Source organism: Haliotis asinina, chromosome 1, assembly GCF_037392515.1.
Source record: "Haliotis asinina isolate JCU_RB_2024 chromosome 1, JCU_Hal_asi_v2, whole genome shotgun sequence".
Taxonomy (NCBI): Eukaryota; Metazoa; Mollusca; class Gastropoda; order Lepetellida; family Haliotidae; genus Haliotis; species Haliotis asinina.
The window spans coordinates 45,523,403-45,538,024 of NC_090280.1; the positions used below are offsets into that span (position 1 = coordinate 45,523,403).

Here is a 14,622-nt window from a genome sequence, read left to right on the forward strand (position 1 = left end):
ACCTACCCATCCATCTCAGCATCCACATCAGGCCCATCCATCTCAGCATCCAGCACCTGCCCATCCATCTCAGCAGCCACCACCTGCCCATCCATCCCAGCATGCACCACCTGCCCATCCATCTGAGCATCCATTACCTGCCCATTCATCCGAGCATGCGCCACCTGTCCATCTATCCCAGCATGCACCACCTGCCCATCCATCCCAGCAGCCACCACCTGCCCATTCATCCCAGCATGCACCACCTGCCCATCCATCTCAGCATCCATTACCTGCCCATTCATCCCAGTATGCACTACCTGTACATCTATCTCAGCATCCACCACCTGCCCATTCATCCCAGCATGCACCACCTGCCCATCCATCTCAGCATCCATTACCTGCCCATTCATCCCAGTATGCACTACCTGTACATCTATCTCAGCATCCACCACCTGCTCATTTATTTCAGCATCCACCACCTGCCCATCCATTTCAGCATGCACCACCTGCCCATCCATTTCAGCATGCACCACCTGCTCATTTATTTCAGCATCCACCACCTGCCCATCCATTTCAGCATGCACCACCTGCCCATCCATCTCAGCATCGACTACCTACCCATCCATCTCAGCATCCACATCAGGCCCATCCATCTCAGCATCCAGCACCTGCCCATCCATCTCAGCAGCCACCACCTGCCCATCCATCCCAGCATGCACCACCTGCCTATCCATCTGAGCATCCATTACCTGCCCATCCATCCGAGCATGCGCCACCTGTCCATCTATCCCAGCATGCACCACCTGCCCATCCATCCCAGCAGCCACCACCTGCCCATTCATCCCAGCATGCACCACCTGCCCATCCATCTCAGCATCCATTACCTGCCCATTCATCCCAGTATGCACTACCTGTACATCTTTCTCAGCATCCACCACCTGCTCATTTATTTCAGCATCCACCACCTGCCCATCCATCCCAGCATGCACCACCTGCCCATCCATCTCAGCATCGACTACCTACCCATCCATCTCAGCATCCACATCAGGCCCATCCATCTCAGCATCCAGCACCTGCCCATCCATCTCAGCAGCCACCACCTGCCCATCCATCCCAGCATGCACCATCTGCCCATCCATCTGAGCATCCATTACCTGCCCATTCATCCGAGCATGCGCCACCTGTCCATCTATCCCAGCATGCACCACCTGCCCATCCATCCCAGCAGCCACCACCTGCCCATTCATCCCAGCATGCACCACCTGCCCATCCATCTCAGCATCCATTACCTGCCCATTCATCCCAGTATGCACTACCTGTACATCTATCTCAGCATCCACCACCTGCCCATTCATCCCAGCATGCACCACCTGCCCATCCATCTCAGCATCCATTACCTGCCCATTCATCCCAGTATGCACTACCTGTACATCTATCTCAGCATCCACCACCTGCTCATTTATTTCAGCATCCACCACCTGCCCATCCATTTCAGCATGCACCACCTGCCCATCCATCTCAGCATCGACTACCTACCCATCCATCTCAGCATCCACATCAGGCCCATCCATCTCAGCATCCAGCACCTGCCCATCCATCTCAGCAGCCACCACCTGCCCATCCATCCCAGCATGCACCACCTGCCCATCCATCTCAGCATCCATTACCTGCCCATTCATCCGAGCATGCGCCACCTGTCCATCTATCCCAGCATGCACCACCTGCCCATCCATCTCAGCATCGACTACCTACCCATCCATCTCAGCATCCACATCAGGCCCATCCATCTCAGCATCCAGCACCTGCCCATCCATCTCAGCAGCCACCACCTGCCCATCCATCCCAGCATGCACCACCTGCCCATCCATCTCAGCATCCATTACCTGCCCATTCATCCGAGCATGCGCCACCTGTCCATCTATCCCAGCATGCACCACCTGCCCATCCATCCCAGCAGCCACCACCTGCCCATTCATCCCAGCATGCACCACCTGCCCATCCATCTCAGCATCCATTACCTGCCCATTCATCCCAGTATGCACTACCTGTACATCTATCTCAGCATCCACCACCTGCCCATCTATCTCAGCATCCACCACCTGCCCATCCATCTCATAATGCACCATGTGCCCATCCATCTCAGGATCCACTACCTGCCCATCCATCTCAGCATCCACCATCTGCCCATCCATCTCAGAATCCATTACCTGCCCATTCATCCCAGCAGCCACCACCTGCCATTCCATCTCAGCATCCATTACCTGCCCATTCATCCCAGCATGCACCACCTGCCCATCTATCCCAGCATGCACTACCTGCACATCTATCTCAGCATCCACCACCTGCCCATCCATTTCAGCATGCACCACCTGCTCACTTATATCAGCATCCAGCACCTGCCCATCCATCTCAGCATCCACTACCTGCCCATGCATCTAAACATCCAGCACCTGCCCATCCATCTCAGCATCCACTTCCTACCCATCCATCTCGGCATCCACGACCTGACCATCTATCTTAGTAATCACCACCTACCTATCCATCACAGCATCCACCACCTGCCCATCTATCTCAACATGCACCACCTGCCCATCCATCTCAGTATCCACTACCTGCCCATCCATCATAGCATTCACCACCTACCCACTCATCTCAGCATCCACTACCTGCTCATCCATCTGAGAATGTACCACCTGCCCACCCATCCCAGTATCCACCACCTGCCCATTCATCAGAATATCCACTACCTACCAATTCATCTCAGCCTCCACTGCCTAGTCATTACATTGACCACGACCTGTTCATCCGTCTCAGTATCCAATCCCTCCCCACTCATCCCAGTGTCCACGCTTCCCGACTCATTGCATTGCCCATCAAATGCCCATTCATCACAGTATGCGCGACCCAACCCATTCACTTATGTGTACACCAGCTGTCCATTAATGTCAGCGTCCACACCACTACAAATGCATATCACTTAATACAGCGCAGCTTTGGCTAAGTACCTTTCGTTGTGGTGCATCATTGTCGGAGCAGTGGTACATTACACTCATATAACAAGAATAGGTTTATTGTTTTCCGTGAATTCATTACACAGGATCTTCTCCAGTTTGAATTCAAGAAACATTTAGATGATAGCGATGAAAGGAGATGAAGCTATTTAAGAATACACAAAGTATAATGTTCATGTGATTCTCCTTAAAATGTTCTCTCAAGTGCAGAAACAGATGGCCAGAACAAAGATCTCACTCAAACAGTATCACATGCGTAGAGCAACATAAGAAAACATATTCTGCAGTGGGACTATCAGGTTTGAAAATATAAAACATTCGGAAGTGTTCCACTCGCACTGGCTTTGACGGCAAAGGCACATGCCACGGTGTCAGTGTGTATATCGCCTTTCGCAAGAAGCCCCTTAACTGGTAGAACAGGGAATCGGGAGGCACAGGGATCCATTCACAGCACTGCATAATTTGTGTAATTCTGTAGAATGATATATATTTTACGTGTTGTTACTACGTTCTTTGAAATCTTCCTGTACTTGTATACAATATATATAATTTCGAAACACAAGAATATTTTGTCAAGAATGAATTATACCTTGTTTTACAGATTAAGATGAAAATGCACCAGAGAGGGTTCGGGTGAATATTGTCTTGAATCATTTGTGATGAATATGGATTTAAATATTTTGGTAAACCTGGCATAATAATAACTAATTGTATTTATTAATATTTTAGATATTTCTTGAGACAGCATCAAGGATTTCGTGGATGGAGACCAAAGAGAATTCAGTTTGGGGAATGTTTCCCCTTACGAAAAGCCAGAAGTCTATCTGTGGCATTACAAAGTCAGACCAAAACGTTATCACAACAATAGCCAGTGAATAGTAAGTGAGCAGAATAAGTGCGGGAGTGAGTTATAATTTAACGTCACATCGACAATATTTCTGCCATATCGCAACGAGATGATTATGAAGAATGTGTACATGTTATAAAACCCGTCGTCAAAGTAGGGTAAACATCTAACGTATCACAAATCGAATTAAAAAAACTAGCATATGAAGTGTTAACACAACTAACAGTACAATCATTACAAGACATAATATGACAATTGGCTATAGATCACGAACAACTGAAGGTAGATCACCATGCTTAGGGGCTTACATTATCTTTGCTACCTGCATGGACCCTGGCTGCGTTTACGCCATCCCATCAGTCGCTGGCGATTGTAGGAAAATGTAGCCGAAACTGACAAAAATACTACGTTTAAATTGCTAAGTTTAAATTTGACTTACCTACACTCTCAGGGGACAATACTTTTAGGATTCTTTGACCTCCCTTGAGGGTACAGCTACTAACAATCGCAGTTGCTAATTCATACCACCGTGTTTAAAATTCCAACGCTCTATTTACAAAACATATTATTCAAAATTTATCTAATAATTCTACTTCCATTAAAGTGAGTGAGAGAGCCAGTTTTACGCCGCACTAAGCAATATTCCACTTATGTGGCGGCGGTCTGTAAAAAGTTGAGTCTGGACCAGACAATCCAGTGACCAACAACATGAGCATCGATCTGCGCAATTGAGAACCGAAGACATGTGTCAACCAAGTCAGCGAGCCTGACCACCCGATCCCGCTAGTCTTCTCTTACGACAAGCATAGTCGCCTTTTATGGCAGCATGGGTTGCTGAAGGCCTATTCTACCCCGTACCTTTAAGGCTCAATTTCCTTTAAAAGTGTAACGATTAAATGATTATTAACATTAAAAAGATCCATTGTTGTTGTGACATTGAAATATTTATCCCTTGTGATGGCAACATCAATACAGTCAAGTAAGATATGTTTGACCGTGATTCCTTCATCACAAGGGACACAAAACGAATGATCCTCACATACAAGTAAATATTCATGTGTATGTCTTGTGCGGCCAATACGTCATCGACGCATAACGACCTCCTCAAATCTGGACTGACAACCCGAGTAGGTGCAGCCAATATAAGGTTTTACTGTATGTACTTTACTGATACCTACTTAGGCGTCCCACTTCTTCTGCATCTGATCACGGATATACGATCTAATTGTCGCTTTATAATCTGAGTATGGAATAGGAAGTGGTGTTTACGAAACTGTAACGTTGTAACAACGTTGTGGCAAATTGTTAGATAAATTGTTCTGTGATCACAAAAAAAGTATACTCAGCAAAAATAAAAACTTGGCACTCATTATTTTTCAAGTAGTGTTTTGAAACTTTTCTTGATGGAGTTCTTGTGATTATGGTTAAATGCATTGTCAAGGGCATTATGTCACACATTCATTTTACTGGTCGGGCCTACGTAGCAAAGGGGGGAGCACTGCACGCTAAAATCACGTTTCCACGTGCCACATATCACGTGACCTATTGATACACGTGCAATTGATCTCACCTTAGCAGAGCACTGTGTCATCTCAGAAAAACACGGCTTTGTGGTTAATTATTCGTTAATTTGCAATGCCACTATTGTGAAACATTCAGCGTGAACGTGCCATTGGCATGCTGAATACGGGAACGTCTGTTACTGATGTTGCGAGGGTTATGGGATGCAGTCGACAGACCATTCATAATCTCCAGACGCGTGTCCATCAAACTGGCACCACAGCTGACCGCCTCCGTCCTGGTCGATCAGGTGTGACGTCACACGCAGAAGACCGACAGATTGTCATACGTCATTTGCGTAATCGGTTTGTCAATGCCTCATTCATGCCCGGGAATGTATTGTTTGGAGGCCGAGTGACTGCCCAAACCATTCGAAATCACCTGCGCTCTGGTCGTCTTTATGCACGGCAACCAAATCGTGGACCAATTCTAACCTATTTTCATCGTCGGCAACGACGGCACCTGAGATGAACGCAGCGAGATTGGAATAGGGTGTTGTTTAGTGATGAATCAAGGTTCACACTAACCTTTACTGATGGAAGGGTTAGAGTTTGGAGACGACGAGGAGAACGCAATGCTCAGTGTTGCGTACAGGAAGTGGATCGATTTGGGGGAGGTAGCGTTATGGTTTGGGGTGTATTGACGGTCATGCTCGACCCCGACTCATTGTCATCCAAGGAAACCTTAATACGGCAGCATACAGGGATCAGGTGCTCATTCCAGAGCTTTTGCCGTTCATGGCTGCTCATGGCCCAGGTATGACTTTTCAACAGGCCAATTTAAGAACGATTTTCCTCAGGAAAGCTGGCATCAATGTCATGAAGTGGCCATCAGGATCTCCCGACCTCAACCCCATAGAGCATGTGTGGAATGTGTTAGGCAGGCGGCTCCGTCAAGTAAGGAACCCTCTACACAACCAGCAGGAGTTTGGTGCCATGTTAGTACAAATATGTCGGCGCATTCCCCAAGGTGTGTTCAGACGCATCATCCAATCCATGAGGAGACAATGTATAGAGGTTGTTAACGCCCATAGAGGACACACCCGATGCTGACATGATTTCTTTAAGTTGTGACACAGTTTTTGATCATGGATACTGTAGTCGACGTCGCATTTCCGGTAGAACCGATTCCATGATACGTGAGTGAGGGAGTTAATATTTTACGTCACATCGGCAATATCTCAGCCGTATGGTGACGAGAACATGAAATATATGCATGTGGTAAAATCTGTCAACGAAGGACAGTAAAAAAACTAGAATATCACAATTTCAATTAAAACTAGCATGGTCAGTTAAAACTAATATCACTATTTAGACAATACAATATAAAAACAGACTATAGATCGCCAACAACAGAAATTCCATTTTAAATATGATATGTGTGTTATAGAATCTTTAACGACAAGAGAATTGAATACAATCGTTATTTCAAACCCATTTTACAAAATGTTCAAATTATTGACTTTGAAACGAGTGTCAAATTTCTATTTCTGTTGAGTTTCATTTTTGTAAGCATTAATTGATTCTCTGAAGAAAACAAGAACGAAATATTGAGTGTACGCATGCTACGAATGTTCGGACACATTTATGCCGACTTCCAACCCTTGTACTAATTAATACAGAGCTTGGAAGCTGCTTTTGTTGTTCATTTCAGAAAGAACTGTCAGTGAATTGCGATGAGTATTCAATTGCACCGAAGTCAAAGTGCGATCCAGGTGAACGTCAAACTGCTGCAGAGCTAACAACGATGCAATCCTTTCATGTTCAATGCTGGAATGATCTAATATCACATTATATGAATCATACGATTCGCTTAGTCGATAGACCGTCTGCTGTTGAATGGTAAAATCGTGTACGTGCCATACAACACAGTCCTTTGTTATACAAGATGCTAGAAGAACACGCTCAACAAAAAGCGGCAACGCTAATACATTTCTACAATGACCCGCCTCAATGACAGGTTTGTGAAGAAAGCATACGTTGTGGAAATTATTACATGGTGTGATTTATTAAGAAGATGAAATTGACTATAAGTCTTTCGTTTAGACGCTTAAGCACAACCTCTGTGACAATTATGTGAAGAAAGCGTAATGTGATGTAAGTTATTACATTATGTGTTTAATGTATCGTCTTTATACGTAATGAAAGTCATAGAAAATTGTAACCTAATGATAAAACAGCATTTATTTCTTGTCAATGGATAAGATCACAACCATTGTAAAAAATTCATAGTTATCCATATTTATAATCATTTAATCTCGCAAACATATCACCAAGTATATTTCTTCAAGCTTACAAAACCCCTAGTCTCGAATATGAAGAGCTGCTTTTCACTTGAATGTATTCGGGCATTACTAGATTGCCTGGTCCAGACTCGATTATTTACATCGCCGATATATAGCTGGAACATTGCTGAGTGCGGCGAAAAACTACACCCATCTACTCACTCTTGGTTCAGCCCAGTGCGTATACCGGTCTCTTCACAACAATACGCGCTTACCACTAGAGGACACAGTGCAACTGGAACATTTACAGCAATTTAGACACAGGTGCTTCCTCTGTGTATACTGCAAATCAATTTCTATTTTGTGATACCTTCACGGCGATCTATAAAGTTACTTAATGATAGAGTGAGTGAGTTTAGTTTTACGCCGCTTAATGTTAGAATACAGATCACGTTTAGGTGTTGGTTTCACATCGATTTTTATGGAATGATTTGTGGGTAGCTTACAGGTTCGACCCATAAATCAATACGTCACGACGTCCATTCAAACTGGTTGCTGATTTCATAAACACTACCCCCTAGTTTTTTTGCGTTTCCTCACAATATAACTCGACGCACACATTGTGTAATACTTCCGGTACTGAAGTCGCTCTGTCACTTCTTCATTCATTACACTGGCAGCCCATCCACTACGGTATTCAGTTCCGGCTTCTGTGCCTTATTTGCCGTTGTCTGTCTGGATCTCGCCCAGTACCCTATATAGCACCTCCAAACTCGTTCTCTCCGTCTCTAATACCCAATACTTTGTTTTACAGATTAAGATTAAATGCAGCAGAGAGGATTCGGGTAAAATTTCTTTTGAATCTTTTGTGATTCAAAGTTCTTTGTGTTTCCTCACAATAGAACTCGACACACACATTGTGTAATACTTCCGGTACTGTCAAGATCCAAATGCCACAGAGTTCCCATTGCTGCTGGCCCGAACCGAAAGAAGACTGTTGTTTAGTCGATGAGACTTTGAATCTTAACTCACTCACTCACTCAGTTGTAACGTCATGCTAGCCATCATCAGTTGGGGGTGAAGTACGCTGTTATCATCAGACATGAAGCTTTATCACAAACAACGATTATTCAGAATATTCACCAATCATGGAATATACACTCAGTTAAGAAGTACTTAACTTCCACATCTTACTAACGAAAAAAACAAGAAACAAAAACGAAAGCAGTTTCCTGAATAGGTTATGAACCACAGTAAGCATGATGCAATATAATACAATATCGACTGATTACATATTCCATTTGTCATTGAATACAGTTTCCTAAGTATCAATGTCGGTAGGATTGTTCTCTAAGAAAAATGTGCGTCTTGAATTTTAAAACTATTAACTTATCCTCAAATATGTTAGCTGTCAGCAGAATCCCACAGATGTTAATCTCTTCACAAGGCACTTCAGTTACTGGAAACCAAGACATATTAAGTATTGAAAACACACTTTAAATTTCGAAATGGCTTGAGAGGACAATTGGTGATAAATCAATTCATAAGCCCAGGCTATATTAGTGAATGAACCACGATGTTTCAACTGGATTTCGATGGATGTGTGAGCCGTGAAGGTACGGGGTAGAATAGATTTTCTTCTTGCAACTTCATAGGCGACTATGCTTGTCGTAAGAGGCGACCAACTGTGGTCGGGCTCGCTGACTCGATTGACATAAATCATCGGTTTCCATTTGCACAGATCGATGCCCACTGACATCTTGATCACTGGATTGTCTGGTCCAGACTCTATTATTCACAGATTTCGATAAATGTGTCAGTAATGAGTAATTCAATGTATGACTCAAGTGCAAGAAGTAGACTTTATAACACCTCAGGTCACATGTATTGCACATCATCGTTACATTTCCAAAGGTAAGGAGTTCTACAGTCTACATTTCATGAGCACCTTACCAAACGTTCGCGAAATGTTCACTAAGGTATCGTATTATACATGAGTCATGTCACCTAGCAAATTCAGCTGAATTTCCTTTAACTCTACAACTGTGAACATCTGGTCTTCAGTCAATTGTGCTTGTCGTAAGAGATGTTTAAATAAATAGGTTGTCAGGCTCGCTGACATGGTTGACAATGTTCTCGTGCCCCAATTTCGTATACCGATGTACGTGACACAGATGATCACAGAACTGTCTGGTTCAGACTTGATTATTTACAGACCACCACCACCATATTATTGGAGTATATCTGAAAGCGGCGTCAAACAACAACCAAACCAACAATACTTCAACTAGTTCATATTTCAACAAAAAACAAAGCAAAACAGAAACTAAAAACAAGAAATACCAGTCAAGCTGTATCCGTGACAAGCAGGCGAGATAAAATGTCGTGGTCAGTTATGAAGAGAAATTAGCAATGTTTTGATGGTCGCAGTAGTGTGATTGCAAGTAAAAACAAACACTCCTGTATAATGAGCACACGATGTTATATCACACATAGAAGTACTTACAGTTTAAATCTATTACAACTTCCTGATAGTATTTCAAGATATAATATATTTTGTTATTTTTTAATCCTTTTTATGTCAGGTCTTCACATCAAAAGTTTCCTGAACTCGACCACACACAATGCAACACACAGCATGTACTAGGACAGTGTAGCATTCACTGAGGCCTTTTAATGCTGTTTTGAAGTGACAATGAATATTGTGTCATCTGAGAAGACATGTGACAAACCATACATTCAATGCAGTGCATAATATTTTTATGTGTTTGCACTTCCATGTTTAGCTTAGCTTTTTTAATGTATAGCATATATATCGGTGACATTTCTCCCCTGATATCATTTGGGATTTTGTTAGAATTCATTCATAAGGTAAGGTCTTCTTCACTTCCTAAGAATGCGACGCTATTTTCACGCTCTATCCCCTTCATCACTGTACTATTAAGCATGTTTCAGCTCTTCAGCTCATCAACTCAATTCTACTTATTCTTTGGCGTTATCAGAACACATCGCCCAGTATAGGTCAGAGTTGAACGTATTTTCTTCATCCCCAAACCCATTCTTTGAACAAAATTAATTCTGTCCTGACATTCGTAAACGTGGTACAAGTACTTTGAAAACAGTATCATAACGTTTAGACGTAACGCATTCTCGGCCATAGGTTAAGCCTTGTATCAGGATGAAGAGCCTGTTCGATCCACGCTCCAGTCGTGCCAAAATACCGTCGTTACAATATGGTACTTGTTGATCCCGGTCTGGCGTTTGCCATTAATGGGTACAACAAGGACTGGTTGGTGTCAGTATACTGTGTCTGAGTGGGGTATTTGTGCTTAACTGAGGCATGGTATTACAGTGAGATAGCACTATAAAACCTGTTATCAGAATGACGATGAATGAATGAATGAATGAATGAATGAATGAATGAATCTCTTTATTTCCTCCAGACTGCAGTCCGAAGATCATTGTAAATATATACATAAAATGTTTACAGCAACATTATCACAGCAATATATCTACAATAGATTCATATAGTCATATATAACTATATCATATGTACAAAGAATATCGTCAGTTATCGGTAGTTCACCCCCAGAAAACAGTGACAACATTTCAACTTCAGATAGTAGTTCCATTTGTCCATAAACATCCACATAAAGGAGATCTATGAGTTTTGAAAAGACGTTGTTTCTGTTGTTCACATAGTGTTCACAGTGCAGAATTATGTGGCAGTCATAATCTTTACAGTATCTTTTGCAGAGTTCGCAGGATTTTGAGAATTTTCCCCTTGAGCTGATTTGTACACAAAACAGTAATATATCTTTAAACTGTGGGTAAAAACACATCAAACAATACAATCTCTGTATACCAAAGACATTGTGGGTCAGGCGATATCTATTCATGTCTTGTCTCACACACACTTGAGAAACCCATCGTTCAGTTTCCGATTCATTTATACAACTTATAATTATTCTTCGCCGTGACGATTTACATGGAAACCTTCCAAAATCTAGATAGGCACTAAGATAACTGAAAAGGTTGTATTTTAAACTGGTTTGAATAAGTGTATCACATATACTATGTGAAGCAGCTGTTCTAGTTTGGAAGGTAGCTAGATGTACACAGAAAATATCTTTGAATGAAGAATTACACTTGCTGTTACACAGTTTGCCAAGAAATAATAGTCCACATTTATCTATATATCCATCCATGCTCCACAATCCAAGGTCACCTGGGACTGAAGCAGGGGAAAAGTGCTTACCGAAGCCCTGAATGCACCTGGCGAAATATCTCTGTGTACTTTCTACCGAATCATAATCTTTACCTCGAAGAATGGGTAAAAGTTCACAACCGTAAAAGCTTGTCGGAAGTATCATTCTTTTCCATATTTTAACAGAAGAAGTAGGGTGGAGATCTTTACTGTTGAAACCAAGACGTTTTAGAGAAATTACAGATTGCCGTGCTTTCTGAGAGTATGAGCGTACTCTAGATTTAGGTGACAGATCAGACGAAAGTAAAATGCCTCCATACTTGACACATTCACTTGTTGGTATGTCTGAGTCACCAAATTTGAATGAATCATTACCCAGATGTTTCTTATATTTCCAGAAAATGACACAAGTGCTTTTAGAACCGTTATACGTTAGACGCCACTTACAAGCATAGCTGTAGACAGTATCAAGTGTTGATTGAAGACCCTTTGTCGAAGTAGAAGCAAGTGTTGTGCCGTCAGCTAATAGAATACATGGGATATAAGTACCCCGTACACAAATGCCGTTGTTCAGGTTCACATATCAAATCATTAATAAAAACAAGGAAAAAACAAAAGAAGAGAGGATTCTTCCTTGCCCAACACCTTGCTTGATAACATATTCATTTGATCTGAGACCATAATATTGCACAAAAGCAGAGCTTTTTGTATAATTTGATATAGCAGTTGCCACATTTTGCCTTTAATGCCCATTTGATATAACTTTAAAAAGAGCCCATTATGCCATATGCGATCAAACGCCTTCTCGTTGTCCATGAAAGATCTATAAACTGGAGAATCTCTGCTTAGATAATAAGAAACTTAAGGCTTTCGTCCAGAGTAAAGACTGAAGTGGTTGCTCCATGTTCCTTTATAAATCCAAACTGAAGTTTTCTGGAAATGAGGGTATTTATTCATGTACCCAGATTTCTAGTCAGGCCAATAAGACTTTTTCAAAAAGTTTCACAATACAAGAAGTTAACGTTATTCCTCTATAATTTTTAGGATCATTTTTCACCTTTTTATCTTCATAGATTGGGATGACTACACCCATTCTGAATGTACTAGGGACATATGCAGATTCTAAAATGGAGTTAAAACGTGCTCCTTCGTCGGGCAGTTAATGCAAGACCACGGGCTTCTGCAAATGATAATGCCCTGAAATATAGCGTTACCGTTATTATAGCTAAAATGAATAGAATATTTAATAAAATAAGAAGAAAAACAGCGGCATCGGTTTAGAAGCATTTACTGCCAACAAAACGACAGAGGTCACTTACACACATTTTGCAAATGTAGACACGTCATAGAACAACACAGGTAACGTCACTATTGAAAGTGACGACATTCGACCTTGACCTTTGCTCATACTACCAGCCGCCATTGTTTTCAGTGATCAACAATGTTAGACTTCAAGTCGATATTTTCATTGCTGTATGTTGTCATTTATGGTACAATTGTTATGGCTGGCACAGGCAGGAAAGTGCACAATGGCACAGGCACATGTGACGAATGTGAGCCAGATATATGGTCAATAATGAACCCTTGTTCAAACGAGCCGTAGGTGATTGAACTTCAACAGCTGAGCTACTTATGACGTCACCTAACAACGGGCTTGATAATGGCCCGTCGTCAAGAATTTTGCGGGCGTTATCAAGTCACACTGGACCGCTCATTTCTGATAACGTGCGGTCGTTTTACTGATAATTCTACCCATTTTAGCTATAATGATAGTTAAGTTTGCTAGTGTATGTTATACCACATGTGGTGTGTTCGTAATCCAGTTTTGAACATACAGTGTATGCAGTGAACACACACACACACCCACACACACACACACACACACACATATATATATATATATATATATATTAACACATTCAGTGTCTTTAGCCGTTTTGATGAGTTGTGTGTGAAAACTGTACAGAGTACATATGCAGTTAACATAATAATTATAGCATCAAAAACGTTCAACTCTGCTACTTACGAAATACTATATTTTATAGCTAAAATATAAGAAACAAAACCTTCCCTGAATTGCAAATTCTGATGATCACGTAATGATCAGACTGAACTGAAGTGAGTGAGTGAGTTGATATTTAGCGCTACATCGACAATATTGCTGCCATATCGTGATGAGAGCATTGTGGATAGCATCTTAAGTTGAAACAAAATAACTCAAACATCAATAGCTTGTTGTTTGTTATGTGGTAAATTTTGTAACAAATGACTTTCGTTAAGGAGACGGTGGGTACGTCCAGTGTCTAAGACATTCGCCCGCGACGCCGAGGACGAGATTCGATTCCCCACATAGACACATTGTGTGAGGCCCATTTCTGGCGTCCCTCGAGGTGGTTATGCCTGAATATTGCTAAAAGCAGCGCTAACCTAAACCCACTTACTCATTCACTCCTTATGGAAGTGCATAAGTCCAAATACTTTCAGTGTTAAATACAAACTTAGCAGATTTTTTAAACGTAGTATTTGTGTCATTTTGAATTAGATCTGAATTTTCCTACAATCGCCAGCGGCTGAAAGGATGGTGTAAACCCAACTAGGGACCATGCAGGTAGCAAAGGTACTGTAATTCTGGTCATCTACCTAAGTTGGGGGCGAGCTATAACATTTTATTTATTCTTTACATTGACTTCGTAAATAGCATAGTAATTTATGCTAGTTAAAGACTACATCTGTGATTCTATAGTTATGTGATAGTCCTTCGGTTACTGATTGTTTAATGGTTACATTTAGT

At 42.0% G+C, this 14,622-nt stretch overlaps 5 protein-coding genes across 5 annotated transcripts in view; all 5 read right to left on the minus strand.

The window, feature by feature from the left end:
- The window catches only part of LOC137291929 (uncharacterized), a 50,091-nt gene that overhangs the window by 22,192 nt on the left and 13,277 nt on the right, over window positions 1–14,622 (minus strand). The gene's annotated exons all lie outside the window — the stretch shown is intronic.
- Window positions 3–581, minus strand: LOC137272976 (uncharacterized). The gene has a single exon (XM_067805417.1). The coding sequence runs from the start codon at window positions 579–581 to the stop codon at window positions 3–5; it is 579 nt and encodes a 192-aa protein (XP_067661518.1).
- Window positions 597–986, minus strand: LOC137272986 (uncharacterized). Its single transcript, XM_067805428.1, has one exon. It carries the CDS (start codon window positions 984–986, stop codon window positions 597–599), a length of 390 nt encoding a protein of 129 aa, XP_067661529.1.
- LOC137272996 (uncharacterized) lies at window positions 1,002–1,499 on the minus strand. The gene has a single exon (XM_067805437.1). The coding sequence runs from the start codon at window positions 1,497–1,499 to the stop codon at window positions 1,002–1,004; it is 498 nt and encodes a 165-aa protein (XP_067661538.1).
- LOC137273006 (high mobility group nucleosome-binding domain-containing protein 5-like) lies at window positions 1,731–2,390 on the minus strand. Its single transcript, XM_067805449.1, has one exon. The coding sequence runs from the start codon at window positions 2,388–2,390 to the stop codon at window positions 1,731–1,733; it is 660 nt and encodes a 219-aa protein (XP_067661550.1).